At 42.5% G+C, this 22679-nt stretch overlaps 1 protein-coding gene across 12 annotated transcripts; it reads right to left on the bottom strand.

The window, feature by feature from the left end:
* Positions 1–243: 243 nt before the first annotated feature.
* On the bottom strand, positions 244–22343 carry LOC6735219 (protein enabled). Of its 12 annotated transcripts, none has more exons than XM_044922565.1 (11): positions 22095–22342; positions 21573–21717; positions 11909–12031; positions 4820–5141; positions 4526–4758; positions 3887–4127; positions 3020–3745; positions 2794–2952; positions 2512–2733; positions 2336–2456; positions 244–2264 (listed from the first exon to the last, which is right to left on the bottom strand). In XM_044922565.1, the coding sequence occupies exons 3-11, from the start codon at positions 11911–11913 to the stop codon at positions 2236–2238; spliced, it is 2058 nt and encodes a 685-aa protein (XP_044778500.1). In that variant the 5' UTR covers positions 11914–12031; positions 21573–21717; positions 22095–22342; the 3' UTR covers positions 244–2235. The 12 variants fall into 12 exon arrangements, with proteins under 12 accessions (XP_044778500.1, XP_044778499.1, XP_016028503.1 ...); XM_044922564.1 differs by having other exon boundaries at positions 22149–22341; XM_016168459.3 differs by having other exon boundaries at positions 21573–22343.
* Positions 22344–22679: the final 336 nt, after the last annotated feature.

The raw sequence follows: 22679 nt of genomic DNA, 5'->3' as shown, positions 1-22679 counted from the left end.
TTGTCGTCTTGGTATCGATAGCCATGTTTAGGCACTTGTTGCTCCCTGCAAATGTTGCGCAACATGGTTTGTAAAAAATTCGGTCAATATATTTCTTATCATATTGAATTTGTTGAACTTTTGAACTACGAAATTTTAACATAAGTAATATAATTTAAAATACGAAAAAAAAACCGCTTTATTCCAAGTCAACCAAGACAACCTTCACTTCCATAAATGTAGAAAATTAATACAAATGTTTCGTTTTTTTACATACAAACGTTGCTGTTTATTTCACTTTACGTTCTTTTGTTGAATATGCATATAATGTTTTTGCGCTCATACTTCGTTCCCCGATCGCCGCCGCTCTATAACTTACGCCCCTTACCGATCTAAGTGAATCCGTTGCTGATTTTTAATATATATTTTGATCTCGAGTCAATGCTGGCTGCTACATCGTTTCCTCATCTCTTGTATGTATATTGAATATTCTGGTTGTATATAAGTGTATAATATATTTAATTTAATACATAAAAAGTTGCGCCCACTGCAAGGCGCATCGATTTTCATTTGCTTCGTTTAAAATAGTTTACGTGTGTTTAATATTAAATTGTTTCCATTGTTTTCGCAATGCAAAGATCATATATAAAAATACAAAAATCATAACATTTACATACCACACCGGACTGGACCGTGTGTGTGGCCGCCATATAACTAGGTATTTCATATACTCTATATAATCATATATCATATATCGACGCAACCTCGCACAGTCAATATAAATTATTGTTAAATTACAAAAAATTAAAATGTATATATGTATTCGAATTATACACAACTACCACTCTCTCTCTTTCACTTTTCAGTATAAATAAATTTTTGTCCACTTAATAAACAATTTCACTTCTTTATGCTTAAGAACTAAACTCTTCTTATCCCTTATCCTTCCTCTGCTCCCGCCTCGTGTCCTTCCTTTCGTCCTTCCTCTTTCCCGCTGTCTGATCCACCTTTTTTTCCGATTTGCTTGGCCTGCTATCATTCAATAATTTCGCTATTTAGTCTTAGTCGTATATGGAAGTTGAATTGGTACGCATATGTTCAGGAGCGGCATTTTGCGCCGAGTCTGGGGGGGGGAGTGTACATTATTTATGGGCGTTCCTTTATATATTTATAAGTATTATTAATATGTATAATACGCAGCAGTCGATTGTTAATTTAGCTTTCTAATTTCGCTGTATAGATCGTATAGATCGCTGGATCGCAGTAATTATTCGTGTGACACTAATGCTAAGTTGCTCGAGCTAACTCTGAGTCCTGAACACCACGCTCAATTCCGCTTTGAACTGTTTTTTTTTTTTTGTTTGTTTGTTTGTTTGTTTGTTTATGTTTCTGATTTGCTGAAGACTTGCTGGTTCTTAAATTGAGTCGTATGAGATCGTGTGCTTAGGAAAATGTTGTGGTTTTGTTGTAGGAAATGCGTGGAGTGTTTCCATTTTTTCAGGACCTTTGATGGATGACGTTTGTGGAATTGTTTTTGAGTCGTAATACTAGTTCCCTTTAGGTTAGGTTAATGAGTAGTCCATATATATTAAACCATATATATATATGTATATATGCATGTTTTTGTGGCTGTGTATAGAGAGATACGTTCTATGTATAATTACAAACGTTGTTCATTTTGATTTTTTGTTTTTGGTACGAAACAATAGAGAAATCCCGGCGAGTATAACGAACTAAAAGGTAGAGGTGGGGTAGTATGGAAAACAAACGAAAAAGAGGGGGGATTACGATATACCGAAGATTGCAAGCAATTCTCTTGTTCTCACACTAAAATTGGCTTATAGACTTATGCAAAATAATGTACAACAGAGTTAGTTACATAACTTATAGAAGTCGGTAAGCAGTTCTTCCCATTAAAATATAATTACTTTGACTAAATTTCTCCTCATCGTCTGCATCTTTGTGTGTGTGTGTGTTTGTGTTAGCCTAGATGTTTGTGTTAACCTAGAGCAAATGCATCATAAATATGCGTATGCACATGCCATCACCTCGTCGATCGATCGTCAACATTCTGGCAATGTTGCGAGCTTCGATCATCGAATACGTCGCGAATGCCTTAAATTACACGCCCGGCTCCTGGTTCTCTCCAGTCTCATGATTCTGATCCTGATCTTCGTCCCTTTACGGACGACAGCAGTGTTGTGAGTTGGATAGAGCCTGGTTACACATTCGCGTTTATCGTGACAGCATTTTGATCTATCTGCGATTGAACTCCGATTTGATAGCTGCAAGAATAGTTGGAAGATCAGTGTCAATTGAAAACTTTCTACTATACTACTATTACTATACCACCTACCATCTATGATCTCGTTTTTGACTTTCTGAATCTCCAGTCTCATTTCGCGCACAATCTCAGCCTTCAGTGTGTCCAAGTCGCCATTGGAGAGCGCCAGCGACAGGCCATCGCCATTGACCTGCTTTAGGGATAAAAGGTTATAGACCTCTAACGTGACCACGGTCGGTATCACCCACCTTGAGAATGGTCTCTTCGCTGGCACTACCGAATCGTTTGCGCATGGGTCGCGGGGACTCGCCGCCACTGTTCGTTGTGTTGCTTCCAGCACCGCCCGAGTTACCATTCGCTCCTTCATGGCCACTTCCTGCTGATCCGCTTCCAGCTCCGCCGCTCAGCTTATGGGGCAGTGTATTGGACTTTTCCCAGGGGCGTTTTTTCACCTCGGCTTCAGGATCGGGCTGCAATGTTCCAATCAATTAAGATATTGATTATGGAATAAGTTGAACAAGTTGACTCACATCCTTCTTTTCTGCTTGGGCGCGTCGTCGTGCCAGCGTCTTGGCCATCTCGTCCATCATGGAGGCCATGCCATTAGAGCTTCGTCCGATGGTTCCATAGTTGCCGCTGCCTCCACTGGAGGTGCTGCTGCCGCTATTCTCGGGAGCAGAGGTGGTGACCTAAAAACAATAAACGGTTATACAATGCTTAGTCAGGTTGCATAAGTTAAATAAATTGATATTTTACCTTATTCTTTTTGAGCTTGAACTGCTGCAGCTGGGAGGCCAGCGAGCCCATGAGATCTGCCTGGGGATCTTCCTTTTTAGGCGCTCCTCCCAATCCCGGCGGCGGAGGAGGTGGTGGTGGTGCCCCTGGGCCGCCCGGTGCTGGCGGTGGTCCGCCACCCATTGCTGGCGGTGCTGGTGGAGCCGGCGGTGGTCCACCACCCATGGCTGGCGGCGGCGGTGCGCCGTTGAACATCTGTGGCGGGGCTGGTGGCGGTGGTCCTCCTCCAGCAGCTCCACCAAAACTGGGTGGTGGCGGGGGCGGAGCAGGAGCCGGTGGGCCACCTGGACCGCCCTGGCTGCTCATCCGGTTTAGAGGCACCTGACCTGGCTGCTGTTGCTGTGACGGATTCATTGGCGGCGGCATGGGTACCTGACCGTACGGATTCTCTGCCTGCTGCTGGGGCGGAGGTACTGGTGGACCTCCGTAGCCCGGACCTGGCATCGCCGGCGCCTGAGGTGCCTGTGGATGCGCCTGGGGGAGCATCTGCTGCTGGCTGGCGTACACAACACTGTTGGCGCTCGCGGAGCTCGGAAGATGACCATGACCCACCATGTACATTCCACCGTTCTGGAGCGGCGGCTGTGGCGCTTGCGGCGGCTGCTGCTGCGCCTGCTGTGTCGGGTATTGGTGCACAGTTAGATTGGGATTAGAATTGGAGAGCACGTAGTGGGGTTGCTGATACTGCTGTTGGGGTTTGATGGTGGTGGTGTGTCGGGGTTTTCAGGAGATTCAGATTCAGGATCAAGCCAATTTGCCAATGAAATGAAACAGAAATACCGCATGAGGAAACTGGGACGGGGTGAGGTTATAGCATATCCAACTCACCTGAGAGGGCGCATAGCCCGCCTGGACCATTTGCTGATATTGCTGCTGCTGCTGCTGAAACTGTTGCTGTTGCGGCTGCTGCTGCGGTGCCGGCGGAATCTGTGAGTTCACCTGCTGTGGCAGGCCATTCGAAGTGGGTCCATTTCCAGTGGGTCCATAGTGGGATCCCGGCTGACCCATTTGCTGCGCCTGCTGCTGCTGCTGTTGGGGCTGTGGTGCCGGTGGGGCGCTGAGGGAATTCCTTTTTGGGTGAGCAAAGGTTCGGCGTGGGATGGGGATGGATCAATGAGTGATATGAGCGATGAGACACGAACTCGGATAAAAGTGTTGGCAGCTACTGCTCATGTATGAGTGGATAGATATTGATCCTAACTTGCGTAATACATATCTTGCTAGAAAATGTATCTGCATCTGAAGACTAATTGGAAAATGGTCTGTCGTTCGACTATGAAATTCTTGACTTTAGGATTCATTTATAACAACCACGGATTTTCAGCTTTACAATGTTCAAAGAAAAGTGATGTTCCGACTAAAATGTACTAATGACTTATTCAATAGATCAATCGAGTTTGAGCTAATGGGTTTTTCCATTGCAATGAGCATGCCGTATCCAACACAATTAATGGAAATGGAGCCTACCTGCTGGTGCGATGATGACCCTGGGGCGTCGGCGGGCTCTGGGGGATGTTGTTCTGGTTGGTCTGCGAGGTGGGCGTCTGGGCCGAGGGCGTGACGTGCCCACCTATGCTGTTGTTCTGGCGCAGTATGGCTGCATCCTCGCTGGTCATCGTGCGATAGCCCATGTCCTCCTCATAGCCATTGCCATTTGTGGGCGGTCCACCTGGGTTGTTCGCCACGCGACCACTGAGCACCTGAGAAAGACATTCGAATGTTAGCGAACGATGCAGATTTTGTTGTGAAAGATATACTTACTTCCAGGGCATGCATCATGGCCCTAGCAAAGTTCTCCGCATCATTTTGGCTCGAGAAGTTCAAGCCGTAGACGAATTTCGAATCGCGCCACTGATGAAATGTGGCCGTGGCCTGGTTGTACTTCAGTCCCTTCAGAATGGAGCAGTTGATGACCACCTCATGATCCTGCAGCTTTCGTCCCACCACCCGGAACGTGTTGTTCTGCTGATGGTGGTAGATCTGCACCTTGCTCAATCCCGACGAACTGCCCGAGGGCACCCACTTCTTCTGGTTGTCATCGTACACCATCACAGAGGCTCGCGCCCCAATAATACTCTGCTCACTGCAAGAAATAATTGTGAATATCATGGTTAGTTGGGTCACTTAACTGGTATGGAATGGAACCTTGAATGTGTATGGAAATGATGAGGAAGAAGAAGTTCGAGCTAAAAGTTGATAATAGGGAATAGCCCTTGCCTTGAGAAGGAAAGATATGAAAATGTGCGAGAAACATATATGTAGAACAGTTCCATTTTATGATCTTAAAGCTTCAAAACGTATCTTTTAATACCGCTTTCAAAGTCTTAAAAGATCGTGGGAAACGAAACGGAAGTTGTGCTAACAAATTAGCCAAATTTGGCAACTTTATTATTTGCACTAAACGAGTTCAATGAAAGAGATACAAATTTATTAATGGCTATCGTGGGATTGGAAGTAAAAAGTATATATTGTTCTATGGAAAGCTTATATATTCATAGAAATCGATTTGCCGTCATATTAAAATACTTCTTAGACTCGATTAAGACTTCCCAGAAAGAATGTCGCAGAATGAGCAGTCGTTTTCAGATCATTAGATCGGCTCTACAGTTTTCCCCTTGAAGAACCCATTCCACTGCACTTTGCTGCACTGTGATCTTCCAGACTTTTCACACGCCTCAAGTGAGCAAGGGCTTTGATCTATGTATGCCCTCGACCCCCCTCTAATCCCATCGCTTTCAGGACAGGAAGTGCAATGCATTTCTTTGTATGCTCGCACACCTGTCATCCATCCAGCCAGATGATCGTCTCGAGTCGCACGGACCGATTAAATGATTCTAATGAAAGTTCTAATATGAACGTGTGTATGCTGCTTTCAACCTTTAGCATTTTCTTCCCCCCGGGACACTCAGTTGACAATTAAAGTCAGCGAGTGAAGTAAACATGGCCAGCAACAAATGAACGCCTTCATTGGAAAAATGCAAAGGCGATGACGAGTTGCCTTGCCTTTTGCTCAACTTGGCTATGTGTTCTTTCTATCCTACAGCTCCGTTCTTTTTTTTTCTGCCCCTTTTTTGTTTTTGCTAGCCTGCACCGCTCCAAGTTGCCTGAGCAGCTCCAAGTTACTCCAAGTTGCTCCGAGTTGTGTGTTACTGGGGGACAGAGAGATAATGACGGAGAGCAGCCGCCAAACGAGTCGAGTCGGCAGTATTCTCGCTTCAGACTTGGCCCGGCCAAAAGCCGCAAGTAGTTTTGCACTTAAATGGAGTGCGCAGATCGGCGGTACGGACGCCTGGACAGACGGACGAATCTCAATCCGAATACGATTCCGAATCCGAGTCGCAGTCTGGCTGGCACAGCTGTGCGCCGTTTCAGGGCCTTATATAACCACCGACAGATCGGAGCTAAGTCTTATGAGCCTGTCCGCTTTGATTTGCATCGAAATTCGTGGCAACGAAAGTGAAGTTTTTTTTCTGCACACTATAAGAAACTGCGAAACAATAGCGGTCAATCAGTTTTTTTAAATTTCTGTTTTTACAATCGAATCGATTTAAATCTCATAAATTGGATACTGCATATCCGAAAATAATTATAGGAAGTTGGAGTGAGCACAAACATAGCTTTTGGTAAAAGTGATTTACTCATTTTAACAACTTTAATGCAACTTAAATTAGTTCAGTAATTCGCAGCAGCAAAGTAGTTGGGATTAGTAATGCATTTTATGACTAACTACTGCTCCACAATCAGTAAAAAATGCTTTCAGTCGATTTTACAAAAAAAGTGCCTATTAAACGTGCCAATTCCAAGATTTAAGCTACAATCAGAACTGTATGTGTTTTAATACCATTTGATTATAAATAAATGGAAATGAGTTCATGTTGCGATGACTAAATCGTAAAATGGACACATGTGATACATATTATTTTTATCGTTAAAGAAAGCAATTAGATATTTCAGTACGAACTACATCTTAATCGTTTTTTTGCGCTGTGCAGCTGAGTGGAAAACCCAAATGAAAATCGAAAAATGGCCAGTTAAATGGGATGCTGAGGGTATGCCTATAATTGAGCCACTAGAAAATCGCTTTGGGAGCGTTTTCAATATGTGGCAGGTGAAATTTTTCATGCCTTGGGGATTTATTCGTGCGTTAAGCTTAAGTTTTCAAACTGCAGCGGAGTGCAAGATGCAGATTCGTGTGCACACGATAGCGTTTTCCAGCTTAATTGGCGTTAAATTATAATTATGATTAAAGCGGAGAGTACGACGAGTGCTGCTCTCTGGGGGTTAAGAGTTCTTTGATTTACGAACGATCTCAGCTGAAGCTGAAAAACGCATTCAAAAGTCCAGGGCCAAGTACTACGTGCTGAGATTGGAGAAGTATAGTAGAGAAAAGTGGGGAAAATAGGGGATTATTACAGAACCCCAAGGACAGACGCATAGGGAAGTGGGTTACACATACGCAAAAATCGTTGTAATGCCCCCAATGAATTTATCTTTGACCGAATTATGGCGACGTTGTAATGTGTGGTGTTGTTTCTGCTGTTGTTGTCGGATCAGATAATGATGTATGTTGCTATAGAGATGTTGCTTGTGTTGCTGCTGTGCCTGCTGATGTTGCTGCTGTGTCGATAGTGTTGCTGTTGCAGTCGCAGTTGCTGCTGTTGCCGTTGTCGTTCTAATTGAAAACGACATGGAGCAGCCCAGTTTGGAGGGTTGAGTTTTCGAGGGTTGGTTCGGATTCACCGAGGGATTCGAGGGCGAAACGCATTTGCGCAAAGTGGAAAAGATCAGAGATGAAGAGGAGGATGGGGACGGGGATGAAGTTAGGGTAGATGAGCTGGTTATCGATGTGGCTGCACTTGATGATGAATCTCTTAGCGTTGCCGTTGGTACATACAACATCTGATCCTGCTGCTGCTGAGATCTCTGTGGTGCCTCATAGATGGGTCCTGCCTTCGGACTAGCCTTGGGTAACTGCAGCACCAACTGCTCGTGCTCATGGTAGCGCTGCCTCAACTCCTGCTGCTGGTAGTGATGGTACATGGGATGACGATAGTCCAGCAAATCCAGCTCCTGCAGCTCCTCAATGCTGTAGTACTCCGACTTGGAGCCCAGCCCGCCGAGTGGAGGCGACATCTTGTGGTGCATACTCTGGCTGCGGCGTATCATCAGCTCGCCGGAGTGACCAGGTGCCACCACCTGGTACTCGCATATGCCATTGCCCGGCTGCTGATGCTGCTGCTGGTGGTAGGCCAATATCGGAGTGGAATTGGCGGCACTCGATGGCTTCTTGCTGGTGAACGAGGTCTTCGCGTAGAGCTTCTTCATGGCCATTAACCGTTGGCCAATATTTGCAGAGGCGTCACAGACACTAAACAGATCCCACGATCGATCCCACACTTAAGCACACTATGAAACCGAACGATCGGATCGGATGTATCGTATTTATGTTTGCCTAGGCTCTTGGATCTTGGCTATTCGCTCTCTGCCCACTGGTCACTGATCACCGATCACCGATCACCATTCGCCGTTCCAAGATCTCAGCTGCACACGTCTGAACGCACTCAAGACCCGCTGGAGACTAAAGCCAAGATCCAGACTGAGATCGCGACTGGGTCTCAGAGACCGAAACGGTCTCTCAGTCGAGGCCAAGACAAACAAAAGCCGAGAAAAAAAAATCTAAAGGCGAATGAGCAGAAAAGACGTGAGCGAGAAACTGAGTATATCGGCTCACAATCTGTATTTTTCTCTCATTTTTGCGGCTGCTGCGCTTTGAATTCGTCTAAAAGGCAAATAATTACACTTCAAAGTCAATAAAATAATAAGAAATGATGAGATGTGCTATGGCTGTTGAGCTGGATTGACCCCGAGCTGGGAACCGAGCATAATGGCCAGGTAGATGGAGACCACAACCTGACTCACAGTCGCTTCAGACGATTCCCAAATGGCATGACAATTAAAAGACGTGAGGGGAAGTAGTAGTCTGCATAGAACCTATTGAGAAAAAACGTTCTCGTTTTACACGATTTTCGGTTAAGGAAAGGATGTAAGATCAAGGTATTTCAGATTTTGATACTCAAAACATAATGTAAACGCTTGAAGTACGATTATATATATATTTTGAGAACTTTTTAGGCAGTGAAACAGAGTTTTAAAAGGATTGTTAGATCCTTAAAATATTCAAAATCTTCAGAGAGATACAATGACCAAAATCCTAAAAAATGAAATAAGTTCATTCTAAAATATGTCATAATGAATTGAAGGGTATACCCTTACAACTTATCGCCTAGCTATGAAATTGTGCAAGTTCCTTCTCAAATTTCTCATGCAACTTCGAAGGGTATGCGATAAGTTCTCAAATCTTACAAAGTTGCGCCTGGGGCATTTCTGCCGGCAATCTTGAAGCCTCGCCGACGTCTCGTGACCGCCGTTTAACCAGTTGGTCAGTCTGTCCATCCGCCAGTTAGTCATTCGGCCAGTGTTTGTGATTCAGTGAGTTGGTTCCGTCCGTCAGTGCGATAATTACTTAAGAAACGAGCTCAATAATTTATATTTCCCCCTCGAGTGACTATTACAAGTATTTTTCCCTCGCTGCGTTTTTGTTTCCTCCATTTCAACTGTTCTTTGGCGGCGAAAAGCGACGACGGCGGCGGCGGCGGGAAATGGGGGGACAAGCTGGAGGCACAGCTTGTAGCATGTTATGAAAAATTCATATACAACATTGTCTATCTCAACTTGAAGCACTCAGCTCTCAGAGATCTGAGCCTCTGTTTCTGACTCGCTGGCTTATGTTTCAGTCTGATTCGGTTTTTTGCCCCACAACAATTCCTAAACGTAATTTCCAATTAACATTATTGTGGCCCATTGTAAGTGGTTGTGTAGTGGCTGTTGGTGGTTCACCGATCTCTGATTTGAGCCAACCGATTACCGGCTAGCTTTAATGGCTCTGTCAGAATGGTTCAGTTGGTTTTTTTACCCCACTTTTTTTGGACCAGAGCGTGTGCCGCGGCTTAAATGATTTGGCAACTAAATATTTCTAAGGGGCACTACGAATGCGAGTACTATAATCCATATGGCTGTCCATAAAGACCCGCAGGCAGACATCGGACTGGGAAAAAAAAGCATAAAAACAAACAGGGCCCACACATGTGAGCAGCGGAGTCACAAAGTAGGTTGCCAGGCAGACAGGAGACTCAAAACAGTTTGCCCATGGCAAACATCAAGAAGTGCTGGGGGACAAGTGGGGGTCTCAATCAATATCGAATATCACTGCGCGATGAACTCGTCACGGGAGGAGCGCTTCCTGCCGAGGCTGCACTGCGAGAAAATCCGTGCTCACTTAGTTTGAACATTATTATTGGATGGAAAATAATATTTTTCTAAGCTTTAGCAAACCACAAATTCGGAAAGGCAACTGTAAACAAGTTTGTTTATGATGGTGAATATTTAATATAAAATACACAACTTATAGATGATTTCATTCACATTTTTTGTTTATTTTTTGTTTGTTTATTGTGTACAGCAACTTTTTTCTCAGTAGTGACTAGCAACTTATAAATCCTGACAAAAGCCTGGATTTGGGTCACATTGCAGCACCTCATCTCAGACCTTCTTATCCACTGGCACAGGTGACGATATGTTGGGATCCATTCAGCTTATGGAAACCGACTTCAATCAAGCTCACAGCCAAAAGGATTAACGTTGGACGTTCCGACGAACCACTCATATTTACTTATGTATATCCACATTCGTGGTGACTTAAACTCAAACACAAATAAGCCCGGGTAAACTCAGAACTCGTTTGATTTTGTACCGGTAAACATAAGAACTTTTTCAATTTTTCGAAAACGGTTCTTTCAATGAAATTCGTTTTGATTAATGCACACGATAAGCCGGCAATTATGGTACTGCAATTAGGGAGCACTTCACTGATCGAAATAGACGCATTTAATAAACAGGCGCCAGAGATGCATCTGCTCCTCACCTATTCGGTAGACTTCCATCGAGCGGCTCCGTGGGACAAATGTTACCCATTGAGCGGCGGAATTTCAACTGGGATACTCAGCGAACTGGACAAATTCAGGGGAAAAGCTGCGCACAAATTAAGTTTAAAGCACTCGCTGGCTAAGCTGACCGGATTTCCTTGGAGACAACATTTTAATGATGACACACCCAAAAAAAAGGCAGAGAAAAAAAACTAAATAAACGCAAACTTGCAACGTTTTTGCTTATTCACAATTCATTTATCGTAAGGGGATGGTGTTCTGCCAGCTTTTCAGCAAGCAAACTAACTCCCCAAATGGAAAGCCGCACCCCGCTTTTAGACCAAACAAATTATGGGGATTAATAAGCGAGCAGCTAGCTGCTCCACTTTTCGAAAATTAACGCCCCAGCCCCATCCCCAAGGAACTGGGTTTGGGTTAGCCATAAATTCTGGCAAATGAGCTTCCAAAAAGGTCGACCCATAAATTTTGCAGGCATCAATTTTAGAGGTGTCAAGTAAACAAAATTATGCCGAAGGCCAGGGAATTACAACTCAATTGAATAAAAGCATAAAATTGTCGTTTGATTATTGAAAAAAAAAACCTATACTATATGTATGTATAATTCTGCCAAAATGTTAAACCCACAAATGTCATAGACAATCACTTTTAAGGTGGCAATCACACTTTCAGAAAAATTCGAAGAGCATATGTGAATTGAACTCAATTTGAATGAAAGTCAGAAATTGTCGTTTGTCTAATTGAAATGTCCTTCACAAGCGATTGACAACATAACTTGTATCTGGCAGATACGCAAGTAAGTGAGTGTTGTATCTATTCATTGTCAAATGTTCTGGTCGTGTAAACTTACGTCATTGCAATTTGGTTTCCGTTGTTTTCCTAGCTGCTGCCTTCAGCTTTCACGTTTCTCTTCGGTTCTCTGCTGTGGAGGGAAATTCGCTTCCAGTGTCTGGGCTTTTCAAGGGTATGAGATCTGCAAGACCGGAAAAGAAGAAGATACAGATACAGATACAGATATAGATACGATTACGGTTACAGCTCGTAAATCAAGTGCAGGCACACGTGTATCCCACAGATACCACTTCTTTTGGTGGGAAAATCAATGCGAATATTCCCCCTTTTTCCTTACGAGCACAAGTTTGCCAATTTCCTCCATCCAACGAGGGCCGTTTGCAAAAGTAGTTGTATCCCCTTTTTCCACTTAGCTTGCTCCATTCGGTACCAATCGAACCGCCCGTCCTTTTTTCTGACCGAACGGCCATGAATTGATATTGGCCACATCGTTTATGAGGCATTTGCGTAATGAGGCAATTGCTTTGGAAGCAGCCCCAAAAAAAAGGGTATGAAAAAGGTGAGGTCAACGCACCCGGAGTCGAAATGTAATAAACTTAGTTGTTCCGCAAAATATCTCCCATGGATAAATCGATATCTGGGAACCTTGAAAACGGCACTGTTATATGCAGAACCCATCAATTAACCATCGGCGGTAGTGAAAGCTGGTCTAATGAATTAATAACCCGCGCAGAACAATCAACTCGGTATTAGAACCGAACTAAAACGAATTGCTTGACTTTTTCTTTCCATCTATCTTTCTATTATTTTGGTCATTGACAAAAGACACAAGTCATAATGGAAGCCGCAGTAAACAAAAGTAAAATGAAACGAGGCATTTGCATTTTAGAGGCGGATAAAAAATCAGGTCAGCGCTTTAAAGAAGATCTGGGCCGCCCCTCGCTGCCACGCCCCCGCGGCAACATCTTGGGCCAAGAATTTTGACCTAGTTTTCCTCCCCCCCAACATTCCCATTCCGCTCTGCCAAGCTCTGCCTCCTGAAAACCCCACCGCTTACGTCATAGAATTCCGCCTGGAAAAACCTTCATTCAAAAGCACGCACTTGTAGTTTTAACTTTTTTTACCCGGAAATGTTGTTGCAACATTGCTGCAGCAAAAAAAAAAAATAAATAAAAGAAGTGGGAGTTGGGTGACTTTTTTAATTGGAAAATGTTGGATTTACCCCCGTGTTGATGGGCCAACATTTTACCAGTTAATTTTCGCATATTCCAAAACAAAAGAAAGCCATTGAAGGGCAACTTCAAGGTGTGGGCGGCAAAATGGGTGGCAGGCGCATATGTGCCGCTTCCCCCTGTCCAAAAAAAAAGAAAAGCACACACCACCGAAAATTAAGCCCCTGGGCAATTATCCAGAATAAAAACCCGAACAAAATAAAACAAACAGAGAGCATGAGAGAGTCAGAAATGAAGAACAAGTGAAATATTTGGCACTCGGCAGGCAAAAAGGGAGGATAAGGAAATATATTGGGCCAAGGGTGGTTTTGGACTCGTCTGATTTGGGACAGCAACCCCTGGCCAAGAGTTTGCACTTTAGAATGGCTCTCCGTTTCGCAGGGAGGAAGTTCTCTAAGGGATCAGAGTTCATACACGGTGTAAATTTGTTACCGGTTTAAATTTCGATGTTTAACCCGGTTTCAAGGGTGACTAGCGCATATATCGGTTGACCAGCTCAATTGTTTACCAAAAACAAATGCAAAGAACAATAATATTTAGCCTTAGTAATAGTACAAGAATACGATTTAAGTCACTCGTTATCTAAACATTTTAGGAGTCATACCGAAACTCTCCTTGAGACACCATTTATTTGAAAGCGTTTTCCTGGTATTTTCACCTCTCCCGATGATGTCAGTGGGTTAGGAGTTGACTCATTTCCCTCCTCGCGTGATATTAACAATTTGTCAGCCCGAACGAAACCACTCTAGTGTCCTATTCACAGAAGGAACCATTGAGTCAACGCTCCTTCCCCAGAAACCCTATATACTCCCTTGACTCCTCCTTTCCTGCAATTTACTTCACCTACTACACAGTAATAAAAAAAATATAATTTAGGCATTTTTTTACACGAATTTTACACGACTGATATACATTTTACTATTAGTTATTAGCATAATTTATAGATTTTTATAATAAAAGTGTTACATTTTTAAGGTTTAAAATTGACTTTTTGGCTCAGTGCCTCCATTCATTTTTCACTTGCAGCTCATAAAAGTCGCAACGAATCCTCATTAAGTCCGGCTAACTTTTCCTGCCACCAAAACTCCCCCTTTCATTTGTCTTCATGCCACTCGCTTTATGCGGTAATTTCTGTTGTCTCCTCTGCTGCTGTTTTCTTTTTTTCTTTTTTTTTCAGCCCCAAGGGGAGTGTTTCGGAGTTGGAGCTGCTGGATGGTAACTGGTTTTGGGGCCAGGCTTTGTCCGCGTTTTTTCCACTCATTTGTGGGACTCCCGAGTAGGGACTTTTGGCCCCGGGGTTTTGGGACCTGTGCGCACACACGTGTTGGCCAAATGGAATTACTGCACAATTTTAATGCTTATTTGGGTCGCACTTCGGTACTTGTGATCTTGCCCGCTGAAAGATCTAATTGATCGATTTGCGAAAGGAGCTGGCGATAATCGATGGATGCTTTGGGATGGATTGCTTCGCAGAAGAATGAGACCTATAGTTTTGGGATGAGGAAGCAACTGTGTGTTCCCTGTTGACCTGAATTCCCAGGCATATCAAAAAACATGGCTAGCCAACCGGCAAGTCATCATTATCATTATGAGCTTCTTCTTCAGCGTGTCTTGGCTTCTTTATTTTCTGTGTGTTCGCCTTTGGCAGTAGCTGCAAATTAAAAACATATCTACAAGTTATTAATTTGGCCAAAGATGTTGCAAGTTTTTTCCCTTTTGTTTAGGGCGTGGCTGTCGTCTAGGAATTAACCCTGGACGGCCGAACGTCTTTGCAACTTAATTCGTAGATCGATCTTCGCTCTGATTCGTGGCGGAAAATCGAGGAGTGGAACTGGCATATTTGGAAAAAAATTCAAGTTGTTTTTTCGGTCGGCGTTTTGCTTCAAAGCGTAAAGTTAATGGAGCGCGGCAAATCTTTTTTTTTGTTTTTCTTGTCAGCGATAATTATTGAATAATGATTCAATTGTCTGTTGTTGTCGGTGTTGTTGAGGAATTTATGTTCTCCCAGCTGATAAAAAAAAGCCAGAGAATCAAGTCAAACATTTTCCACCACAAAAGGGGAAGTCTATTAAATTATTACACTGTCACTGGCACAATGGAGTGTGGTGCCCACAAATTCTGTGACAATGCAGCACCGCCCCCCCCACCAACCGCTTTCCAGCACTGGCTTTTCCACAATCCGCTGGCGGTGCACAAAGTTCAAGTGGGGAGCATCATAAAAATATCATAATCATAATATAATCTAAAGGGAAACGAGTGAGTAAGAACACTCAGGCGAACCGAAGTTAAAATACCCTCGCATCAAGGAAAACTATTTGGAATAACATTAGTTACAAGTGTAAAGTAGAGTTATTCGGCAAACAATGGCTTAAACATTCACAAAGTTAAATTTGATATTTATATCATATAAATATAATAATATTTATAAACTATCTATAGAATCATACAATTATGCTAAGAATTTCCAGCATAGTTAGACTTCCTTTAGGGTACAAAAAAATCCAGAAATGTGGGAGGGCAAAGGGAGGAGGAAAGTGAGAAAAAGCCGAGAAAAAAGGGTGGGGAAAAGTCACTGCAATTGAGCGAGAAATAACAATAGAAGCGGGACGGGAAGGCAGCCAACAAAAGAGTTCAAGTTACAAATTGTGCAGGAAGATAGGAATGTGTGAAGGGGCAAAAACGAGACGGACGTATCACGGGAGTAAGCGAGATAGACGAATGCAACGCCACCTGTGGGCCATTCCGCAAACCTCTCAAGAAGCATTTTAAAAACTGAAACCAAGGCAAAAAAGAAACGTACGAATTTGAAGTTTAGGTGGAAGCTTTTAGTTGAAAACAAGAAAACGAAAGAAATCCCACCCACTTTTCACTTCCCGGCGATGGTGTTTTTGTTGTTGGCATTTTATATTTCCCGTTTTCGTTGTTTTGCCGACGCTGGAAACTTCAGACTTGAAGACCGAGAGACCGGAAGCACTTCAAGTGCTTGCAATTCCATTGAGCAAAGTGCGGGGGCTATAAAAAGGGGATCAAGGGGTAAATGTGTGGTGGGATTGACTTTGCAATCAACTTCGCCTGCAACTTTGACGCGATTTGAATTCGGTTTCCATCATCATACCAGATTGATGAAAAACCCAATGGGGATATCAGCCCTACTATAATTATGTGCCCTCAGCTGTTGACTTTTTATTTTTTGAGAATCACTTTTGGCAGAGATTTACACATATATTTGGTAGCCTCCAACTCGGGGCAAACATAAAACTTATATATTCCCTCAACAACTGTATTTATTGAGGATTTATCAGTGGAGCACTTCCCGTTTTCAAGTCGAGAGGGAAGCATTCGCATTTGAAGATAACGCGTTTATCTGAAATTTTTCTGGGGCCTTCGCTTTTGTCAATAATGGAGGATCTTGCAACATGAAAACTCCCACAACAGAATTCAATTAGTATTTGGTGTTCCGAGAATTCTTCATATACCCAATATTTTTTTGCGCACTTTGCTTTGCTCCGCACATTTTCATGATCAATTTTCACATCGTAATTTACCTTGAAACGGAAAACAAAAAGTTTTCTTGCTTTGCTGCTTTTTTTTTATACTCTTTCCCAGAAGCGCGTCCAAAAATAAACTTCTTGTTTATGGTTCGAAATGGTATTATTTTTGGCCAAATACGGTTAATACCGAGAAAGCCTACTTCAAAACCCATTCCCCAACTCAGTTTAAACAAATGTAAATTGTAAATTAGCCGCAGACAACATAATTTCGTTTTAATTAATCTGCAACTCATAGAAATTACATGGCTCGCATATCTGAGGCACTGCATCTGCAAAGGGGGATAAATAAGCAGACATATTCATATATGACCATATATAGTATATACAGCTAGCCAAGCGTTAGAGCGTGAAGTAGTAGCAGTCGGGCCAGAAGACGAGCTCAAGAAGATGGGGAACCCATGAAACTGTGGGCTAGGTCCATGTATTCCACGGCTTTTCATCTTTTTTTTGCCGCTTGCCGTTTTCTGTTTGTTGTGGCAAAATATCTAGGCCGTAAAAAATGGTTAAACGCCAGAGCAATTACCAGGCCAAACAGCTTGAGGAGAACGTGGCTAAGTACGAAGTGCGATGCCCATGGCCAACTACAGTGGAGGTCTTATTAAATGTACATATATCTTCAGGATAGGAGAAGAGAACTTCTCTGGCGACTCACATTTCATGGCTTACATTTTTCTGGCATATGTATGTTGTATACTAAAATGCAACAGAAGAATCCGAAAGACAATGAAAGCTTCCACTTAAGCGAAATTTCATTTCTGAATTTTCCGCTTATCTGTGCAGTTTGCGACCCGGTTATATCTGCAATTTATGCCATATATAGCCTCTCGTATTTATCATATATACACATTTGTGTTTTATGCATACGCAAACAGGGCACATTTGTATGAGAATGTTCAAGTTTAATCTGAGTTGGCTGACGCTTCTCAGCGCTGCGATTGCAACAAGCTTTAGAAAGAATTAAGTTTTTGATAAGATGATAGAATATTGGTTACCCCTTAGGTAGGTGTGTACACTATTCTATATTCTGAAGGTTTATTAAATCACATTATTCTTCTTTATCTGGAAAAGTTAGAACATGTGCCTAAACAATCTTCCTAACAAGTATGTACTCTTGCTAAATAAACAGCGATGATAATGAATTAAAGCTTTATAAACATTCCAATCTCGACAAGCGTCATATGCTCGTTTGTGGTGTTCACTTACAGGGTATCACCGTTTCCAAAGTAAAGATCTCAAAGTACATAGCTGCATTACTTTCCAGTTTTCTGCGATGACAGCTGACTCTTGTTGTCTGGATCGCTAATTCCCTCCATTAACTATTACTTAATTGCCGCTTGAAACGACGCCTAAGCTGCATGCCCCCATTTCCCCGCACTTTCCCATGGCTGGCGATAAAAGTCCAATCAAGATAAGATTGTTTTATCTGTCTAGCTCAGTTTTTGTGAGTCATATGCAAAATATTATAGTTTCAGCAATATCCAATCCAATCAAATCAGATCAAATCATTTCCTGAATTTGCGCAGAACATTGTGAAGAGGCGAAACAGACACACAAATCCAGAGATATAAACAAAAACAATTGATTGAATCAACAAGCGGCCAAGTGAAAGATATTAATTAGTCAGCGTGGCATGGGGGCATATAAAGGGGAATACTCTAATGAGAAAACCCAAACACGTTCCACACATCCGATTCCGATTGGCGGTCTCCGTTTCTGTGGATCATGAATTATGCAGCCGGCGTTTAATAAATATATTTAATGCATCGAAAGAAACACAACATTCATTTAGAAGGAAAAGAATCTTAAGATTTAATCAGATTCTCATAACTTCTATAATGTTATATACCATATAAAATATACTTAGTGGGTATAACTAAAGTATCAGCAAAGTAAAATATTACTATCTTAGTAGAAAATGTTTATTGCTTTACATTCATAGACCCAAAAAAGTATTTATTACGATACAAATTTTTCTCAGTGTACAATTGATTTATTGAGAAATGGCCATGCAATTGCTGGCTAGAGTTGCCGAGGTTCCATGGAGTTTTAGTTATAGAGTCATTAGACAAAAGATCTGTGTCACGAGCCATTTCCTTGGCCAAGTGGAAGGAAGCTAGCGGTTAAGCAGAGAAAGAATCGGGCAGAGGAAAAAACATGTCTCAAGATTCCGATTCCTAGGCTCTTCATGTTGGTCCCGCATCTCCATAACTCACACACAGATTCAGATTCCGATGCGAACTGAATTGAAACGGATTGGTTGGGATTGGATGACTCGAGTCGAGTGCGGAGAGTGGGAGGAAATGGCTGTGGATGGGGATGTGGAAGTGGACAACAGGCCTTGGCAGCAACAACAATGCGGAAATGTTAATTGGATTTGTTGTGGCATCCATGTGGGTGGCTCACCATAGACATCTCTTTCAGAGTTCAGGGGTCAATGCATCGACAACCATATCAGCCTCTCCGCTTCGCTCTTTGTCTTCCGCTTGAGGCTAAAGCTGAATGATACGACACCCGAGGTTACTCACAGAAACGAAAAGTTGACGCGGCCAGTTGATGATTCAGATTCAAAGGTATTTTTTCGCTTCAGTTTCTTTCCGATGCATCCGCCTTAAATACCTGGAAGTTTTGCGTAAAACCCAGCGTTCCAAACATTTAGTCATCGTAAAAATGCCAAAAAAATAAAATGCCAACAAGGGAATGTAAACAAGGGAAGAAGTGCTATCTCTCTATTTCACTTTAAATACAGTAAGGCTTCGACAACTTAAACAAGTTGTGGTAACTTTGCTCAAGAAATTCAGCATAAGAAGTCAATTTAGAAGGTGCATCAAAACTGAAAAACTGTAGTTCAAGGAGTTGCCACAGTAAATTGTCCATCTTATAGACGCTTGACTGTAATTCATTTTAAAGCTGATAAAATGGAAATGGGGCAAGCAAAAATAAAACAAAAACAACTACAAATGGGGGAGCATGTTGTCTGTTTGTTATTAACCAAAGCGAATCGTAAAGCGAGGACATGTGTGTTTTGGTTTTGTTTTCCGCTTCATTCGGCGGGGTTTACTTAAGTTTTTTATCTTATCTAGTAGCAGCTGGAAAACTGGGCTAACGGTGTTCAAATAACTGTGTCGTCACACCCTCTTTCTCTCTCTCTCTCTCTCTCTCTCTCTCTCCCTCCCACACTCCATACCTCTCTCGTTCTATCGCAACACCTTTCCCGTTCTAATGCAACAATTACGAAATCCGCGTTGCATGCGGCCATGTGTTTTCAAATCGGTTTTGCCCAAGGGAAACCCAAAGAAGCGGGGAAAAGCATAACGAAGAGTAGGCCAAGAAAGAGGTGGGAATAAATGGTAGGTAGCAAGCTGAATGCAAATTTCTGGATCTGAAATGGAACTTCCCCTACTTCCATTATCATATGGCGCTTCGAGATATGGTAATCTTATAACATTGCATAGAAAAGAGTAAAATTCAAATGAGGAAAACTATAGAGGTTTTTATAATAATACTATGTATATTGAACTCTTTCGTCTTAAATCTTCTTATTTGCTGTTAATTGAAAAACATTCAACACTTGATTATAGTAATGCAGTTTTGTTTCGAAGTTATAAAACTAAACTATAGTTTGGATTGTTGAGTAGTCAACGACAAATGGTTTTCATAATAACCCACCTTGATGTTGAGTAAGTTACAAGTTGGGCTTTTAATTGAATTGCTTGCCATGAAACGCTGACTTTCGGCCCATTTGCGAACGGGTTTCTTCGGTTTGAGCCCTATGAGTGTGGCATTGTGTTTGTTTGTGTCGGGTCTTTGGCCCGCTTCATTTGGCAGGCGAGCGTAAAAGCCGAAAAATGAGTCATGGCAAAGTTGGCTGCCATTTCAGGGCTAAAGGAGTTTTGCAGTCTTGGTTGGTTAGTAGTAGTTGTTGTTGTTGTAGTTGCTGGCTGCTGGTGCATTGACATTTGAATGTTTGCTGGCCATAAGGGGTGCGGGAAGGGAAGGGGGGCAGAGCTTGAAGTAGAAGTGGAAACGGCGACTGGAGAGCTGTGGCATAAATTAAAGTTCAAACAAACACGAAGAAGAGGAGGAAAATCGAGGCTGCCCCACCCGCACAATCTGCGCATCTCTCTCTCTCTTTTTTGGGAGCTCGCTCTCTCCGCGCCCCTCGCTCTCTCCTTGTGCTCCTTTTCATTTGGCAGGTTTTTGTTTGTTTTGCGGCGAAAGAAGCCCGGGAAGAAGAAGAATAGGCAGTGCAGTTGCAGCCAAAACAAGAGGAATAACAACAACAAAGGGAAGGCAGAGCGAGAGAGGGGAGCTAAATAAGTAATTAAAGCAGAGTCGAAAAGGAACAGCTGCCCCTTTTCTTCTTCTTGGAACTCCAAAAACGAAATCAGCAGCAAAACCTGGGGCTTTTTAATGAAGGGATTGACCTACCACTCCAAGAACTTGTTTTAAAATACCCATAATATATGATATTGTTTATTAAACTTTATTTTCATAAAATATGTAAAAGGATCCCCTACAACTTTACTACACACCCGCCCCTGTTCAAAATGAAAACAGGTTTTGGGTGCAGGCAAAAAGCAAAAAAGAAGAGCAGCCAGAGTAGCGACAGCTGTTTTTAAAGGGCCCACACTTAATTTGCGCAAATCTAAGCGAATTTAAATGTTGGCGAAACTATCTAAAAACTGCCCTCGCACACACACACATGCACGCACGCCGAGGGAAAAGGGAGAGGTGCGCAAAAAAGGGCGTGTTTGTATAGGAAGAAGAAGCAGCAGTTAAAGAGGAAGGCAGCAGGAGGAAATTGGCAAACAGCAAGGGGGCTTTTGAAGATGAAACAGCAGCACATATCATTATAATGGAAAGCATATAAAATCGAAAAAAATCAAGTGCATTTCCTGGATTAAAAATAAATTCTTGCAGAAAAGCAACAAAAACTTACCACAACATTTTGGTTGATTCCGTTTCCACAGCGAAAATGCGTTGGTATTGGTGTGCGGCGTCTGCTCCGCTGCTGCTGCTTCTTCTTCAGCTTCCCACAAAGAGAGAGGGAGCGAGAAAGAGAGCGAATTGCAATTTTCACGTCTCTGGCGGTTTAGAAAATAATTGTGATTTAGATTTTTAATTAAAATGCTTGACTTCTTTTCGGGTTTTTGATTGCACACACACCACACGCAAACCGAAACAAACACAGTTATGAGCGTGAGTTAGCGGGAGAGAGAGAGTGAGAGTGAAAGAGAGCGGGCGGGCGGGGGAGAGGAAGAAGCGAAAAACTCCTTTTCAAGGAGTAGACACCAATTTTTCTCGGCTCTCTCTGTCGACGCGAAAATAGAGTTTCAACTTGGGCGATTGCTCGATTTTTGTTAATAACAGTACACCAGCACACACATACACACACTTTTCGCGAGCCCAGGATGTTCTATAAGATGAGCTCCTTTTTCCCCAAAAACTATGCGATCTTTACTTGTTTTCGTGTTTTGTTGTTTGCGATTACTATTAACTCAATCCAATCACTCACAACTAATCGCTGGCGTTTGGCGGTGTCATTTCCGCGACAGCACCAAACAAATCAAAGGAAAGGCGGCGTTTTTCCCGGAAAAAACAGTCCGTGTCCGCTTTGCGTTCCGTTTCGATTCGTTTTTCGCGACAGTGTGCCCAGATGGTGGTATACCATTTACGTTGAACGCTCGCAACCATCCATGAATTCACTCAAAAATCTTGTTTCCCCAAAATACCATCGTGAGTCATAGACTAGTGTGGGCACACTTAAGAACGTATCGAATATTTTTATTTTGATTTAAATGTATATTCAGATGCATAAATTGTATTCTAATGAAAATTTTAGTAAGCAATTTTAATATTTAAAATTTATTCATTAGACTTTGAAGTTGACAAATAGTTCTCATTAAGGTATAGCCGCGACACAAACCCTCAAGATAATTATTTTGTGAATATCTTAGATTTTAAAACTATCAAATTCATCATTCAAAATTTAATATATTTAAATACATGGTTTCATAATCTACCCTGTTTGCAAGATCAAATTGCT

This window comes from Drosophila simulans, chromosome 2R, assembly GCF_016746395.2.
Source record: "Drosophila simulans strain w501 chromosome 2R, Prin_Dsim_3.1, whole genome shotgun sequence".
Lineage (NCBI taxonomy): Eukaryota > Metazoa > Arthropoda > Insecta > Diptera > Drosophilidae > Drosophila > Drosophila simulans.
The sequence above is the reverse complement of the archived record's forward strand: the minus strand, read 5'-3'. Positions and strand labels throughout refer to the sequence as shown.

Bases quoted from the DNA above. Each gene is read 5' to 3' on its own strand.
- LOC6735219 (XM_016168470.3), bottom strand. From the start codon at position 8,389: ATGGCCATGAAGAAGCTCTACGCGAAGACCTCGTTCACCAGCAAGAAG. The intron at 5,142-7,952 runs GTATGTACCAAC...TATTTCTTGCAG, and splicing joins CAGCAGCAGGATCAGATGTT to TGAGCAGAGTATTATTGGGG. The intron at 2,457-2,511 runs GTGGGTGATACC...TTATCCCTAAAG, and splicing joins GCGAAGAGACCATTCTCAAG to CAGGTCAATGGCGATGGCCT.